At 42.9% G+C, this 17637-nt stretch overlaps 2 protein-coding genes across 2 annotated transcripts; both read left to right on the top strand.

Annotated features, from left to right (window-relative positions):
- Nucleotides 1-115: 115 nt before the first annotated feature.
- On the top strand, nt 116-10194 carry prcp (prolylcarboxypeptidase (angiotensinase C)). The gene is made up of 9 exons (XM_079166750.1): nt 116-452; nt 3191-3331; nt 3422-3523; nt 3672-3853; nt 3968-4125; nt 5980-6152; nt 8017-8184; nt 8310-8497; nt 9206-10194. Exons 1-9 carry the CDS (start codon nt 270-272, stop codon nt 9417-9419), a joined length of 1509 nt encoding a protein of 502 aa, XP_079022876.1. The 5' UTR covers nt 116-269; the 3' UTR covers nt 9420-10194.
- Nucleotides 10195-13463: 3269 nt separating this feature from the next.
- On the top strand, nt 13464-14694 carry fam181b (family with sequence similarity 181 member B; the record flags this gene model as incomplete). Its single annotated transcript, XM_079166655.1, is given in 5 exon segments — nt 13464-13495; nt 13497-13567; nt 13570-13652; nt 13656-13658; nt 13660-14694. Coding segments are annotated over 5 exon segments (1224 nt in total).
- Nucleotides 14695-17637: the final 2943 nt, after the last annotated feature.

Below are 17637 nucleotides of genomic sequence, written 5' to 3'. Positions count from 1 at the left end.
GACTGCTAGCCGGCTACAGTGAAATTCAAGTGGTTCAAACTGTTGGGAAGACGTTGAACTCTGAAGCCTCCTGTTCCTGTGCCCCCCCGCCCACCGTGTCGCTAAATATAGGTCACAAGCTGTCTGAACACACCTCGCTGGATTTGCTGACAGACGAGTTTCACTTCCTTTCTTTTGAGGGACAGGTCTCCTCTTGCCGGGGATCACGCGACCTCACTATCATGTGCTGAAGACCAGTCTGCTGTGAGCCGTGTTTGACAGTAGCAGCAATGAGGGCTGGAGTCGGGACGCAGGTATCGGACAGAGCTGCAGCTACCTGCCTCCTGGCGCTCTGTCTCGGCTGTTTACACGTGATCGCCCACAAGTCACCACAACTGTTCACCAGGCTCGGAGGCTCATCTTACTCCACCGAGCCCCCCATCAGCTATGAAACGCTTTATTTTGACCAGAAGGTGAGTTTGACGTTCATCTCTGTAGTTTATTTTAAACTCATTTGTTTTATGAAAAGTATGTATTTATTCAGGTTACTTCCTCCTTTACTTCTTTCTGTTTCACTTCACTTTTACATGTTTGCTCTGCACCCTATAAGAAATCATTCAAATGAGTAAATAGAACCCCCATATCTGGTCCCTTACAATAAATGAATACAGTAATTATGATCAGACTGGTGTTTTACTGTCAATATGATCTTTACAAAACCAAGAGCATTGAAAGCATCGTTTGCTGTTGGCTAATATCTGCATCACTTGCTCTTTCTAAACTTTCAATGCACTTACTCTGTATAAGTTCGTTCGTGTGTTCAGTCTGCAGACAATAGGTGTTTCCCTCGGGTTTCCTGTAGTGAAGGGAAAACCATCACAATTGGTTCTGTTCCTGCCAGCAGAACTGTAACTATCCCTGCTGGCTTCCTGCCTAAAAGGCTCTCCGGGGCCCAGTGAGTGTGAAACACTTTGCCTCAGAGATCTTCATTCAAGCCTTTGCATTTCCTATTTGCTGTTATACTTCATGGAGAATCAGATTGCATGTTGAGTTCATGCAGCGGTGCGTAACGCAGCGTGTCGTTCAGTGACTTGTGAACCTGACTCACACACACACAGTCACAAGACTGAGTCTACATGACTCTCCTGTTCCTGCAACCAGGGATGCTGTGAACGGTAAACTCAACTCACATTTAGAGACAGTCTGTGATCTGGCTGTGTTTACCTTTTGCGTAGATACTGAAAAGACAATCCAGCCCATAAGGAAGTACATAGATTTTGATTCAGTCACCTGGGGCTCTAGAAAAATAGTGGAAACTCTTTCCTGATGTTTTATCGACCGGACGGTTAGTCGATAAATCCCCCCAAAAAAGAATCGACTGATTAATCGAAAATGAAAACTGCCGTTAGCTGCAGTCCTAAGTATAATATTAACAAACTGCTGATGATGTGTATGCACAAGACACTATTTGGAGAAGGGGACAAAGCTCCACACCTGGTCCAGCCCACCACATCCTGTCCAATCAGACACGCTGACAAGAAGATAAAGACCATTTCCTCCCTTCTGTCGTCCTTTGTCTTTGTCTGATGTGCTTTCTTTGGCCAATCAACAACACATTACATGCTTCATCTCGACAAGTAAACCAAATCAAATCCCTGTAATCCACTTTTCAGTAGCAAGTCTGCTGTTTTTTTTTGCGTTTTTTTTTTTTTTGTTACAAAAAGAGTCATCAATCATGCTGCCTCTACACTCTCTGTGGGACGAGCTGCTGTGAGGGGAGCACCAAGTGATCTAGAAGAGGAAATCCTCCCGACTGCATTTTGCCTCCAGACAATGAATGGAAGTGTCCTTTTAGCATCCTCCCAATTAACTGTTGTAGTTTACTGGAGCTGGAGCTTTCCCTCATGTCTTCATTTGCGAGACTGTAACACGACAGGCAGGCTTTTTTCCCCCCTGTTGAATAGTCAAAAGTTCTGGTCCAGTTGATGTCCAGTATGTGAATTGAATTTTAATTGGAGCAAAGTGCTGGCTGCAGTAACCACATGGTGGCACTACTCATCAGGGTGTGGATCTGTTATGAAACCTGTCTGGTGGGTTTTGTGATGTGCATACTGAGTGGGGGGGCTTCATGTATTCAACCACTGTAGTCTGGCATTTAGTTAGTTATCATAGTTCAAAGGAATATTTCTGTTTGCGCTGCAACAGAATTTGTCTTTCAATAATTTAAGCGTTTCTCTCCCAAAAATCAGACCTGTACCATTTTAAAAACTCTGGTAGGAGTAAAAAATAACTAATAAGACAAAATGAAAACATGTTTTTTTTTAAATCTTTTCAATGGAAATGCAACAACTTAACTGTTTCTTACACTTAAAATTCTTACGTTACACTTTGGATGACCAGCACTACTGAGAGCGACTTAGCTGCCAAACTGCCGAACTTTTCCTTTTAACTGTCTCATGGTCCCCTCACACTTAAAAGCATTGCCAAGCGCTAAGGAGTCGAGGCTTGAATGAACACATTGAGGCCCCAGAATCTTTTTGGTGTCACTGGCTCATAAAATTGCTGCCTCCTTTGTGTCCACTGAGGAGGGAAGTGAGCGAGGAGGGAGGAGGGGGGAATGGGGGGGTGGGGGGGGGGGTGAAAACTAAACAAAAAAACATTTTGTGTTAAGTGTTGGTGCTGTTTCAAGGGGGTTGGACAACTCGACGGAACTCATGGGGCCGTCGTCTCTGTGAAGTTGTTGGTTTCGCTCTGCTTTTGTTTCATAAAGAATACAGGAAAATAAGTTGAAAGGGAAAGATACCCCGGAATCCCTGAGTTTGGATGAAAGGACATCTCGTGGCTCATCTAAAGTGGAACTAATGCGGCATCCCTTAAACTGGCTCCGACATATTTTAATACAAATTGGGGCTAATTACTCCAGAATCCAACCTCGGGACTGTCATTTCACAAGTTGGCACAGGGCCATGTGTCCACAGATCCCAACTCAGAGTAGTTAATGCATGCTGGACTGCATCCTCTAAAACGCTATGTGTACACTTTAACATCAGTAAATGATTGCCACGTTGGGTTTTCTGTCAACAAGTCTGACCGATGCACAAGAGACATTAACATTTTGACTTTTACGTTATAAACACGTTAATGTTTGTGATCAGCTTGCGTAGAGTGCATCTAAGATTATGCACCAATTTCACGTTTTTATGTGTCACAGATCGATCATTTCGGTTTCCTAGAGGACGGCACCTTCAAACAGAGATACCTCGTTGCCGACAAACACTGGCAGCAGCCCGGAGGACCCGTTCTGTTCTACACTGGCAACGAAGGCGACATCACCTGGTTCTGCAACAACACTGTGAATATCCCGCCTGTGACCTTTTTTGTATTTACACTGCGCATAATCCCCCCGCTCTTAATTCAGCGCCTGTCATTGTTTCCTCCGTAGGGCTTCATGTGGGAGATTGCGGAGGAGTTGGGCGCCATGCTGGTTTTTGCAGAACATCGTTACTATGGAGAGTCTCTGCCATTTGGACAAGACTCTTACAGTGTAAGTGAAGTGTGACACTTGGAGTACATCTAAGTCTGATTCAAATTTGATTAAATCTGGATGATTACATGTTTTTTCAATAAGAATATTTGTACGTTTATATATATATATATTGTTTTGAATGTCTTCTTTGGTCACCCGCTTGCAGGACAGCAAGCACCTGAACTACCTGACCTCGGAGCAAGCTCTGGCAGATTTTGCGGTGCTGGTTCAGAACCTGAAGAGCACTTTACCCGGAGCTCAGCACAGCCCTGTCATCGCCGTCGGAGGTTCCTATGGAGGGATGCTCGCCGCCTGGTTCAGGATGAAATACCCCAACATAGTTGTTGGGTAAGACATCAGTCTTCAGGGTCTGGGGGCCTTTAGGTTGGATTAACCCCCAAAGATGTGCAGCTTGTGTAATTTTGAGCAGTAAAAATGTTTTTGCTTCTTATGGTGTTTCAGAGCTCTGGCAGCGTCTGCGCCAATATGGCAGTTCACCGGTCTGGTGCCGTGTGGAGACTTCTACAAAATAGTCACACAGGACTTCGCTAGGAGCGGGAATAACTGTGACGCAAACATCAGAAAGTCTTGGAAGGCCATTAACAATGTGTCCTCCACTGGTAAGTTTTACAATCAAGATGGGTTGATTTAGCCTCTGTGTCATATTGTAGGGAATCTGACTCATTTTAATTATTCAGAATGATGAATGAACCACGTTTTATCTTATATATGAGGAAAGCCTCCTTGATTTTAAGAGTTTCTGCACGTTTGTCCATCGTCTACATTTGTGGGTTTGATTCATTGTCGGCTAAAGCCTGAAACCAGACAGCTGTTACTAAAACTTGTTATATAAAGTGGATATAAAGTCTAGAGCCTCTCCACAGCACAGAGAACAGATTGTTATGTGTGGATCCATAAAATTTACAACCTGCATAACTCAGACTACCTCAGTCCTTTAGTATTCAGCTCAGATCAGAATAAGAGAGTTTGTCCACAGGATCCCCTGGTACATTTTCCATTTTCACAATCCTAAACTGTAGGAATAAGATTCATTGCATTGTGTGGTACTTTTTATTACTATCACAACATTAAATAGTACACCAATAAAAAGTGAGATACCACTTTCTAATAAGGCGCCCTTTATAATACAGGCTTTATAAGCTGTAATTAATAGCTTGGTTTATTGTTATTAAATCATGTACTAATGCTTTATAGAACAGGTATAAGCTTTTAATACCAACAACCTTCATGTTGCCAGGTCAGAGAAAATCCCCCTCCAACTTAACAGTTAGCCATTAAATTCATTAAGAATGAAATAAATAACCTTAACTTTCTGATGAATTCCAATGAGCTACAAAGACAAAGACAGTGTCATGTTGGAGGACGATGGAGGACCACAACCTGGCAACCCAAAAGTTGTACCTTATAAATTCTTCATATAGGCTGTCTTATTAGAAAGTGGTACCAAGAATAATTAATCCACATGCTTTAAGTGATGTGTAATAGGGATGTAATCTGTTTGTGTGCGTAAAATATCACTCCACTCATAGGCCAAGCACCTACTGGAGCCAGGGCACTCAGAGGCTGCATTGAGATTTCACAGCAATATTATTAAAACGAGTACCATCACATAACAGTAAAAGTAAAACAAGTAGTACTGTCATCGCCTGGTGTTTGTCATAATAATAAATAATAGAATTAAACAGGGAAAACATCTGGGTGATGGTACTTTTGTAGCCCATCACTGTGACCCAGAAGCTTCAAATAGATGGATGATGGTTGTAAACTTGTGTGTTTGTTGGCTGTTTCCTGGTAGCATCTGTCCCAAAACCTTGAGATTCTGACGACTGCAACAGTTGTAAAAGATAATGAGAAAGAAGATGTGATATTTGGGCAACCAATCAGAGACTTTAGCATGAGAAGAAATTAACTGTTTGATTTAACTTTGACGGTTAAAGTATGAGGAATTAATTTTGGTGACAGATTCATAAAGAGCAGAAGGTTTGCGCCTCTTAAAGGAACAGTAATCTATTGGCAGACATGGAATGTAATAAGCATGTTTTCTGTGTATATCACCTTGAACCGCCCGCCATGTTTCTACAGCAGCCCAGAACGGACAAACAAAACACTGGCTCTTATAGGGCCGTTCACGTTTTTCGCGTCAGTCACCATAGAGATGTTTCGGTTGGTTACAATACGAACCGTACAAACCGACGTCTTCTGTGCATTTATTAAATGAGTATTTGCTACTTAACTTTGAGCACAACGATAAGATAATGGTTCTTTTATATGCATTTTGCAGCTAAATGTATCACGAGGTTCTGATATGGGAGTTGTGCTCGTTAAATACTAGAAAAAACAACCTTGTTTTTATCTTGGTTAAAACGACAACGTCATCGTCAAAGTTTGGTACCCGGCAGTAGACATAAATGCAGGCGTGACATTTAATCATTTTTTTGCTCTCTTCTGACAAGCGTCTGGTCTTCAGTGGCTGTCAGAAGAATTCAGTCTATGCGCCCCTCTGAAAAACGAGAACGACGCTGTCGGCTTCAAGAACTGGCTTCAGGAGACTTGGGTGAACCTGGCTATGGTGGACTACCCCTACGAAGCCAATTTTCTGCAGCCGCTTCCTCGCTGGCCGATCCAGGTACACAGATCCACGAGTAATATAAGATTTAAAAGAGAACTTGTGGATAAAAAAAAAAAAACGGATCCCAATAACATTCTAAACTCCAGTTCAACTTTAAATGTACTTACTGCCAAAGGTCTTCACTTTATTGCAACTTTAAGTTGTGTTGGCCTTCGGTTAAGCGCTTGACAGCCTGTCCTTGATTGAAGTGAGTGTGTTATTTAGCCGATTGTGTTACAAGTGTTTGTTGTGGTCTTCCAAGCTTTTGTTGACAACAGCTGTCAATTAACTTCATTAATATTCATAAGGATCTCGTTTCTTTTGGATTTTAAGTATTCTTTAGATGAGCAGCTACAAGTAAGCCACCGTTCTTTTCTTTCTCTCGTACCAATGGTCCTTTCATTTGCACACTCCGTCAGATCTCTGAGGTGTTCCTCTCGGGACGCTCGCATGGCACCACAGCAAGAGGACATTTGCCCAGAGCAGCACATGAAGGCCATTTAAAACAAAGGTTCACCCCTCTCCATTGAATGAGACTGTAACAAATACTTCACTAGACACTTGATGAGGAAAAAATAACGGTGTAACTTGCCAAAATTGTCACACAAAAAAAAGAAAATCATGTAATGAGGCAATTTTTTTTAAACTCTCCACATTACAAAACGTCCTTGGTTTTCATGTAAAAGAGCTTGTAGGACAGTATGGTGGCTGTTTTGGCTGCGGCTGATTGACTTGGATGCAGTGTATTCCACCAGTCACCCTGACATGTCACGTGCATAAACCAAGCTCTGCTATTGACCCCGGACTCTCTGTTCGGTGCTTCAACACCCCTCCCAGCGCCCCTTACAGCAGACTCGCACCAACACTTTTACCAGTGCGATACATTTTTTTTTTTTGTCTGCTTATTTGTTTATCGTTAAGACTCTGAACAGTTCCAGGAGCGTCACGTCAGTGGAAATAAACACTAAATGGCCATTATGAGTTTTTTGGCTCCTTGCCTTTAATGTATGCGACCCCTATGGGTGGTTTAAGCGGTTTAGGCAGTGGGTGCAAAGAGGAGCTTTTTTAATGACAAAGCTAATGTGATTATCTGAGTGAGTGTGAGAACGGGGTATTGAGGGCTTAGAGGAGGGAAATCTGTTGGCAGAGATGAATGTATAAGCCTAATCCTATCTGAAAAGTAAGAAGAAGATGCTTTGGAGCAATTGCAGTGTTTTTTTTTTTTTTCTTTTTTTTTTTCACGGTATAAATCTTTGGTTGGACATGTCTGTGGCCCTCCTCATCCATCGACCACCAACTCCTCCCCAGCCCGCAGACAAAAGCCTTAGTAACAGACTCCACACTAGCGCAGCTCCCCTCCAGCCTCAGGACAAGAAAGCCCAGTTTGTCTGCCTCACAAAGAGTGCAGAACAACAGCCGCAGCCAACTCTGCTGCTGCAACCATAACAACACACAGTGAAATTAAACAGAGGCTGAAACTCAAATATTTATCATCCACGCTATTAATTCTAAGGAAATCAACCGTGGTCAGACAAAATAGTATTTAGGAGAGCAACATTTAGATCATTGGCTATAAGTAAATGTGCACTTTTTCCTCCCCGTGCCAAGATTACAGCGATAAATTCAAGTTCATTCCAGGGAATTTCACATGCAAATTAGGCGCCACCACTTTTTATGTGGAAAAACACTTTATGGGCCACAAGAAAGCTCCGGTCTTGTAAACAACTCGGATATAAAATCATTAGATATTTGTATTTTTCTCTTTAATTCTATCTAAAAAGGAAGTGAATGAAGCTATCAGCAGCTCGCCTTAACTTTAATGTAATCACACACATTATTTTTTAAATGTTTTGCTTGTTCATGCGTTATATTTTTTTTCAAGGTGGTGTGCAAGTATCTGGCTTTCGATCCGGCTGTGTCGGACTACCAGCTGCTGCACGGCGTCTCCCAAGCGGCAAAGGTCTACTACAACTACACCGGAAGCTCCTCCTGCCTCAACACATCTCAGACGGCGACCGGCAGCCTCGGCCTCCTCGGCTGGTTTTACCAGGTGCCGTGACGCAGAGCTCGGGGATCAGTCTTGTCATGCAAAATAAATCGCAGCCCGCATGTGTCAGTGAGCAGCTTCACCTGTCACGATGAATACGTGTTCAATCCCTCATTCCCTTCCCCCAGGCCTGCACAGAGATGGTGATGCCCATGTGCACGGACGGCGTCCAGGACATGTTTGAACCGGAGGAGTGGAACTTCAAGGCCTTCTCTGACGAGTGCAACGCCATGTTCGGTGTCAGGCCGCGAGCCGACTGGGCAGGCACGGTCTACGGGGGGAAGGACATCGCCTCGCACAGCAACATCATCTTCAGGTAAGCGTGGCTTGTGAAAAAAAAAATGCCAGGGTTAGGCAGAAGGTTTTCTGGGTTTGTCTAGTGCAGTGAGAGACATTTAAAGTGCTGCTGTTGGCGGGCTTCTATTGCAGACAAATGCAGAGTACCCACAGGAGGTAGACAGAAGTATGTCAAAGTGTGGCTCAATCACAAACACCAAGGTGGGTCTTATGCGGTTGAATACCAATTAGCAGCTTTTGTCAAGCTTATGAAATGATCTGGCACTCAGTTTTCAAAACAGCTCAAATAAATTGTCATAACGTATCCCGAATATTAAAAGAGAGCAGCCCACATGGGAGGTTGACAGAGACTGACACACAACCTACGTGGACTCACGTTTGTAGCAGCGGTGGTTTAGTCAGTTACAATTAAAGTGTTTTATTATTTTGTGTCACAAATTTCATTGTGCTTTTTATTCCACTTCAATCTGTGTTAAAGCCTTATTTTGAATTGGGAAGTTCTGGTGTTAAAAGGTGATTTTTAAGTAAACTTACTATCTTATATTTACTCCTTGTGAAGTTGGCATAGCTAAAAGAATAATGAGGGATTTTACTCTATCCACTTCATACTTTTGTCCAAACAATTCTACAAAAAGTCACCAATGATGCTCCATGTAAATACCCTAAACGAACCCCCGTATATGCGGCACACGAGTGTCTGATCGCCGCCTCTGCTGTCGCATTTCAGTAACGGAGGACTCGACCCGTGGTCGTCCGGTGGAGTGACCTCCAACATAACAGCTTCCCTGGTTTCCCTTGTGATCCCCGACGGAGCCCATCACTTGGACCTCCGCTACAGCAATGACCTTGACCCACCTTCAGTCCGCGCAACCCGGGCGTTAGAGGTGATGTACTTTCGAGAGTGGATCAAGCTGGCTAAAAAGACACCTCAAACCTCTTAGTCCCTAAAAAGCAGCACAATGCCACCCGACCCAGTTTGCCTATAGCTTTAATTTACGTGACGGCATTTCACAAGGTGCTCGCTGCATCATTCTGCCAAAGTATATGCCTTTTTTTTTTATTAATGTTGTGGATAATCTTTTTCTTTACATTGAATGATGGCCTTTTTATTTAAATAATTGCAACACAACTCTTAATGTCATTAATCACGTGAGAATGTTTTTCTTTTTTAATCTTAAGTGTATGAGACTTCAATTTTCTTTGACCTAATGAGACGCACTCCATTTCTTTATGCCAAACTATACTTTTCCAAGGGCTTGGAGAGGCTCTCCATTATGAGCAATAAATGAGATGGAGTTGTCACTTTCTTTGTCAGTACGTTTAATCACATTATTGTCATCAAAAGACTGGATCATCCTAATTATGTTCTTTTATCGCTTGCCAAAAACTCATTTAAAGCCTCCAAACTTTGTCATTCAGTGGTACAATCAGGGATATGTTTAGTTATTACCATCTTTAATTTCATTTTTGTCTTTCAGTTTCATCGTTACACAACTTGACACCCCGTATTCTTGTTGTCAGTCTTGTCGATTAGCCATTGTTGTTACTCAGGTGTAGTTCTTCTTTCAAAGTAAGTGTTTAATCTGATTTTTGCTTTTTTAACACTTACGGAAGTCTCAGGAGAAAAGTTTGGCACCAAATGGAAAGAAAATCGAATAAAAATGTTTTTAATATCCTCTGCACAGTGTGTAATATTAAACTTGATTTGTTATTGTTCACAGTGCCTTCCTCACTCTTTAAGTTTTCTATTCACGTCGTACACCACCTTTACTTAATATGCTGTCTACCGGTGAAACGGATTAAAAAGCTACTGATGATATTGTCTTTTGATCATATTAGGATGTACCGTTACTCTGTCAAGCCAACTCTTTGTCATGTTGTAGAGCGGCCGGGGCTTTTAAGTTACTTCCACCTAGCAGGAACAATCGCATGTGGCTGAGATTTAATAAAAACCCAATCGGAGGAGGCCAATAAAGTCAGTGGTGGGAGATTATTGCAGCTCCGCCTGCTGACCTCTCCCCTGTGGACCAACCTGTGGGATTCCCCCTGGCACGCATTCATTCACTGGCTGCCATTATAGCTTTAAATTGCAGCACCAGGGCAGCTCATAGACCCGGGTTTGTTCCCCCCCTGCTAGTAATATTATTAATACAACTCCTGGGGTGCCAGAGAGGTTGAGGAGGGTTGATGGAAGGTTAAGAGTGAATCAGGAACCGGCAGGGACCAAGAAGCCTTTTGTAGTTCACCATGAAGCCGGGTTTTTTTCTATTTAAAAAAAAAAATCAAACTCAAAGACTCAAATGTCATGAAAATACTAAGACTGAAACACTTTGACTGCTAATGAAATCATGTCGTGTTGCTTTTTAATTTCCTTTTAAACTATTCTGGCCCAATTATTCCCCCCCCCCCCCCCCCTCCCCTCCTCCTTTTAAAGCAGAAGTTCCTGACATGACATGACTTTGTGAGGCAGATGGGGGAACATGTCCTGCGCTGGTATGTGGGTTGATTTTCTACCGGGAGACACAAAGCCTGGACATTTTGTCACAGGCTTGACTGGATTTCAGACACCCCAGTAGAAAGACACATAGCTAAACGTGGGGGAGGACGGGGTCCTCGCCGCTAAATGCCGTCCTTAAACTTTTTCTCAGGACTTTGAGAGGTCATTAATTTTGCCAGCCCTTTCTTAGTCTCTGACACTGGCCATCAATCAAAGGTGTTATTAGTATTCTCCCGACCCCAAACTCCGAGTATGTCCCTGCTCAGACAGGGACCACACACTAGTAGGAAGAGATTAAGCCCGTGTGTGTCACATCACGTTGGACCGAGCACCCCGCTCCAGAGGAGTAGGGTGCTGCTGAATAAGTACATTTCTCAGGCCCAGAGGGCGTGGTGGTAGTGTTTAACAATATCTCAACAATGTGGATCTGTGTACTTAACAATTTGGTTGTAGGGGAAACGGCTCAGCAGATTACTAATGATTTGCTCCAAATTCAAATTCCCCCAAAGCTCCAAACATAATGACTTTTCGAAAATTCAATCTATAGTTTGACCCTTGTGATTAGCGCTAAAACAAACGCTGGCCCGTTATAGGAATTTAAAAAATAACGTAACTATTAACCTCACACTTAGCGTCTCGAGAGTGGAAACAAGTCAAAAGCTCTCGGTTCTTGTATATATATATATTTTTTTTTCTAACTGCTCTGCCTCAGCCCAACCCCTCTCGCCCTCGCAGCCTTTATGCAACAATAGAAACTTGTTTCCGGGGTCTGTGCGTCAGGCTCTGTGATGTGAATGACCCACCAGCACAAAAGCCAAAGCCTCTTGACTGGGGGCGGGGGGGGGGGAGAAGAGGGGGATATAGCTGCCACGACTGTGATGATGTCACTTTGCCAAAAAACTGTGCTGCTAGCAAAGAGAGGGAGGCAGAATCACTTTGTCCAGGCGTTAAAAGCTCAGTTCTCCTCCACTGAATTCACGAGACGTTGTGGTGCGGCATCACTGCGGTGAACTAAGAGTTTAGAATTTACAAATATATGCTTGTAGTATAATGCCAGATGAAATGAACTGAAAATGCAAACTCCAGTTTGTTTTCTCGCTTTCATGGCCAGCTGTACAAACAGAAAGATATTATTTGTCTTGTAGCCATTTGTTGCTCGTAGATTTGAGTTTTTCTCCACTGCCGTCTCAGCTGCAGACTTGTGCTGGGCCACGGATAATTAGATCAGTGCTATCACTTTCACTGTCTCCCTTTCTCCCCAGGAATTAACATAAGAAAGAATTTTTTAACGGCCTCACTCCCTCGCTGCTTCAGACTTTTCTTTTCATCCCTCCGACTCTTAAATGAGTCACTGCCTCACCTCAACGTGCACTTTTGTGAGAGGAGGGATCGTCTTTCAATAATTCAGCTGCAGCGTCTCTTCACTTGAAGTGAGAATAATACATGAAGGCTTTAATGTGATCGGATTGAAACGAGTGCATTTTTCTGGTAAACAAATAGAAAATATGTGCTGAGTGTGACGGAAAGTTACACAGTTTTACTGCGTCGTTAAACTATGCCTGACAGTCCATACACTTAGAATTCGGTTGGAATTCCACTTAAATCGGGATGAGTGCTGGCAACATCACAATCTGGCTCTTGGACACATCCTCCGTTGTATTCACGGCTGGCCAAGAAACTTCCTGTAAATAAGTTATTGTTTACAACAGAAGTTTCATACCCAGGATTTCTTAGGGTCAACATTTCTTCTGGCACACTGATCCTGAACTGCACTTTATTCCCCTTTAATTTAACAGCTCCGGCAGCTTTTCTAGTTAAATCGACTGTTCATTATTGAGACCCATTTTACGAAGGGGCTGTGAGGTGCAATTTAATGAATCTCTGGCACAAAGCTCCCTTTCACTGCCGGGCGAAGAATAGAGGCTATTTAGACCCTGTAGGGCTTTATGTCAAAGGCAGCCCATAATAGTTGTCAGGCCAGGGCAGAAATTCCCACTGGCCTGGGAATGCACTAGAAATCAACTTTTGCCATGAGCAGATTAAGACACAAGCGAGCAGTTGGGAAGATTCTCCCAAACAGTGGCATCTGTTTGGGCACAGAGATTTTCCCACTGAAAAGAAGCCTTTCTCACTATATAGCCTCCATTTGATAGTTGGGTTTGTTTCAGTGCCTAAATGAACAGTAATTAGATTACAAGTTAACTTCTACTTAGTAATCCAGACAGGAAACACACAAGTAGGCGTGATAGTAGGTTAAAAAATGTTTAAAGGCAAGCAGGAATCTTATAAATAAGTTTTTTTTTTAATATAATTATATTTTCTTCTATAGCAAAAGTACCATTCTTTTCTCTGTTACAGTGATATCCTCCAGTTTTCTGCAAGCCTTTTTGGTTCAGCGCACACACAAACAGTTAAACTAGAGGGGGAGAGTTCTGACGGAGGCTATTGTCTTCAACTCTGCAGGGAATTTCAGACAAATCCCTCTTGGATGCAGGTGGTCAGGCACAAGCAAAGAGTTAAGTCCTGCGCTCTCTTTGCCCCTCCTCTTTGATGTTCTGACATCATTAGTCCAGCCCCCCGAAAGATCTCCTTGCTTCCCTCCGAGCCCTTCACTTCTACTCTGGAATGTTTACAGGAACTTCATGAGCAGCATCAGGACCGAGGGTTTGTAAGGGGGTAAAAAAAAGAAAAAGACATGCTCTGAAGAAACTTTTGGTTCTGGGAGCACAGCGGATGCCACAGGTGTAGCCGCTGGACTCAGCAGAGGAATGGCTGTTCAGACTGCAATCATGAACCCCCAGTTCATGAATTTCTGCTTCCCTGGCTCTGTGATGGAGTACGACATGGAGAAGAGTCTGGATGGGAGTCTCCTCTGTGAGGCGGAAAATGACGAGGACTACAGAGAGACCACCAGGGACTTGCTGAGCTTCATAGACTCGGCCTCCAGCAACATCAAGCTGGCTCTGGACAAGCCGGTGAAATCCAAGAGGAAAGTCAACCACCGGAAGTACCTGCAGAAGCAGATCAAAAGGTGCACGGGCATGATCACGCCAGGAAACGCAGCAGAGCCCCCAGTCAAAAGACAGGGTTCCCCCGTGGCTCAGCCCATGCAGAGCAAAACTCCGCCTAAACGCGATGGGGTCCAGGCCAGCTTACAGAGCAAGAGCTTGGCAGCCCTCTTCAGCCCTGTGAAGGATATAAGGGGGGAAAAAGCCAAGAAACCACCCCTGAGGCATCGCAATCTGCCCCCCTCTTTCTTCACCGAGCCGGCCAACTGCTCCAAAGTCAGCTCCACATCTGGGATGACGCTGAAGGACTTGGAGCGAGGCAACCCCGAGGCCGCAGAGTTCTTCGAGCTCTTGGGGCCTGATTACAGCAACATGGTCAGCGAACAGGACCTTTATCAAAGTGTCCGGGTGCAGCCGGAGATGGGAGGCCCGGATCCCTCTTCCTACGATGCTCAGCATTTAGTTGGTGGTCTCCTCTACTCGGAGCCCTGGACTAGCTGCTCAGGACCCTCTAAGAAAGTAGGCGAGAGCCTGCGTACGGGTCTGACCCAGCTTCCTGTCTACTGTCCCTCTGAGGCCGCTTCTGGGTCCATAGAGGACAACGCACTGTGCACTTTGGCCTTCCCGAACTTCTTCACGGACTGCTCCATACCTCAGACCACTTATGATTTAAGTGGTGGTTATAACAGAGCTAATTATTCATCTCTATGAGAAAGTGACAATTCTGTTCTTAGAAGTGCTGGCAAAAAGCAGATACAAATTGCTCTGACAAGTTTTAACACTAGCCTAAGAGAGTTGCATATTATTGTATCATATTTGTTTATCTGTTGCGGAAGTAATATCGCAACTGGATTTCAACCTTTTGTACCATTCCCCTCTCACCAACAACACAAATCGCGTCTTTCATAAGAAATATCCAAAGCTTTTTAAGTAACTGGATACCGTGTACTTTACAACATCTCAGTTTCATTTACTGCACTGCAAATGTTTCTCAATGTTTCATTATCTCAGGCAATTTCTGACGACACTCGGAATGAAAATACTGCCGATTCGGGCTAAGCTTCAGTTTTGTCAGCTGAGTATCTCTGTGTGTCTTATCAATCTGGGAATCTGTTAATGAAGACACTTTCTATTCTAACATGTTCACGTTTTTCAAAAAGACAAAATACAAGCTGCAGAAATAGGTGTTGGTTTAGTCCCTTTAAAGCCACTTGTTGCTAAGAAAAGGTGTTATCGGACTCGCATTCGACAAAACATGCTGAAACAATCGACCCCGTTGGTAACTGCTCTGTGGAGGGGAAAACACATTTTGCTCAAATGACTTTTACAACAATGTGTGATGCCATGTTTGTTTTCCAACATGTTCCAGCTCATAAATGAGCTGGCAGAGTGACCACTTGTATCCATTTGGTTGGAAAAGCCTTAAATGTATCTAGTCTACTGCAAGAGGACAAAATAAAGCTGGTCTTTATTACCGTGACGACAGTGTCTTGAGTTTGTGTTCATTGCTGATCGTGGATGTTGTGATTATCAGAATACAAGAGGGTACAAGGCGAGTGTCTCTAAAAATACATTTCTACAGTTCTGAACAGAGTTGGGACGTGTTAAGTGAAGTACAAAATATGGTAATATATAAATAGATAAACACAGGAACGCTGGGGGTCAGATCAGCTGAGCGTTTCACATCTCTAGAGTCTTTTTGCTGATGCTTCGTTGCCCTGATTTTGTTCTTACTTGTTAAATTCTATTTGTTTAGTTTTTTTTTAATCTGTTTTTGTTGTATTTATTTATTGAAGCACTTTGTAACCCTGTGTGTTCTTTGCAGATTAACTTTTACTTACTTACTATTTGATTGCAATGCGATACAACTGTCTTGTAATAAAACTGACAGAGTTGAGTCGACGCACAAAAACAAAACTAAATAGTTTTAAATAGTTTTTATTTCAGGGCTGACATATTGCACTGTATTACATCACAGAGGTGTTTTTAATTGCTCTAACCATAGAGTGTATTTAAATCAATATAACAATATACTCTAATATGTATACTCATATATGTTGCTTGTAAATACAATGCTGATAGCACACTGTTCAAACATTCTTCTGTGTCTGGTCCAATAAATCATAATTCCAGTCCCATTTGTTGAGACAGAATTAAAGATTTCAGAGCTGAATGATTCATTTTACATTTCTTCCGGAGCTGGCTGGTAAACACCCTGTGCGACATAAACACCTCAAAGTGTTGTGTGATTAGAATAATGAAAGTTCATGTAAATGTTAAACCCCTTCACGTCATTGCCCTCAATTAACTCCTCAACGTTTCCACAAACATGTCTTTATTCCCACTAATGAGCAAAGATGGAGGATTTATAACACTTGTTTCAATTAAATCCACAAACCACTCCACTGGTCCATTTGGCAGCTAAATGTCTGAATAGGGGGATTGTTGAGGATCCGTCAATTTCCTGTATTTTTGCATGAGGCTGGCTGGGGGTTTAAACTCCCACAGTATAACCTCCTCACAGGAAATCTCTCCCCGCACATTTGAATTCCATGACCCCACTAAAAATATGACCACCCTCTGCTGGCTGTTGAAGGTTACTAACTACACTGAACTACGACTACATCTGCATTTTGTGAGCCTGCAAACCTGAGTCTATTCTGTGTAAAAGCAGGGACAGCATCCTGGTTGTTTTAGACATTTATGAGACATTCAAACAAGAATGTTATTGGAGTCTTTTCTAACAACACATTTTCCTGTGATGTCCAGCTGTTTCAGCATTGGCCAGAAACTATAGAGGAGGGATGTCAAATCAAGGTCAACTCCTCAAACGCACCGTCTATAATTGATCTTATATTCAGTAATGTAACGTAACAATCTTAGCTCTTCAGATGACTAAACATGCACAATCTGGCTCGGCGCCACACATTTTTCACTCGTATTGCAGTGTTTCACACATTCACACTGACCAGCGGTCTGTACAGTTCATTACTTGGCAGCTCAGATGAAGTTTACCGGAGGTTAAGTGCCTTGGCTTGTTGTTGAAGAAGGCAAGTGCAATTTACAGTTTTCTTCTCCCAAGATTTATTGACCCGTAGCTCACTCCCTTTCTCAATTTTCAATCAAAAAACAATATAAAATGGCAGAGCTCCACAAATCTGTCCGTCAGTGCTGTATCCTCAGGCCTGCACGCAGCTGCTCGACAAAAGCACTAGGTGGCAGTAATGCTCCATTAAAAATCAATGTTCACCACTCCCAGTCAGGCAGAAAGGCTTGCATCTGATGTATGAGTTTATGTTTGAGATTGTAGCCCTGAGTGCCTTCTCAGATGTCTCTCCATAAAATGTGTCCGTCCTGAATTGTGTATGTTGGAGGGGAATGTATGCTTGTAAACTAGGATTTTTAATCTCTTTTTCAGAGTTGGTTTAAATGGATTTCCACTCACTGGTGTTAAGATGCTTACATGGTGTAAGCGTATTGTATGATGGTGTACATATTCATTGTAATATATGTTCTTACTTTTTTATTTTTTCTCTCACCTCCTGCCAGCTGGCTTTGTTTGCTGATTGGTCAACACTACCCTGTCATGAGCGGGATAAAATAATATCTGTCAATTTGCAATGCAGCAAACTATTCACACAGAAGGCGTATGGA

This window comes from Pholis gunnellus, assembly GCF_910591455.1.
Source record: "Pholis gunnellus genome assembly, chromosome: 9".
In the NCBI taxonomy this organism is placed as follows: Eukaryota; Metazoa; Chordata; class Actinopteri; order Perciformes; family Pholidae; genus Pholis; species Pholis gunnellus.
This window is presented reverse-complemented; position numbering and strand designations above follow the sequence as displayed.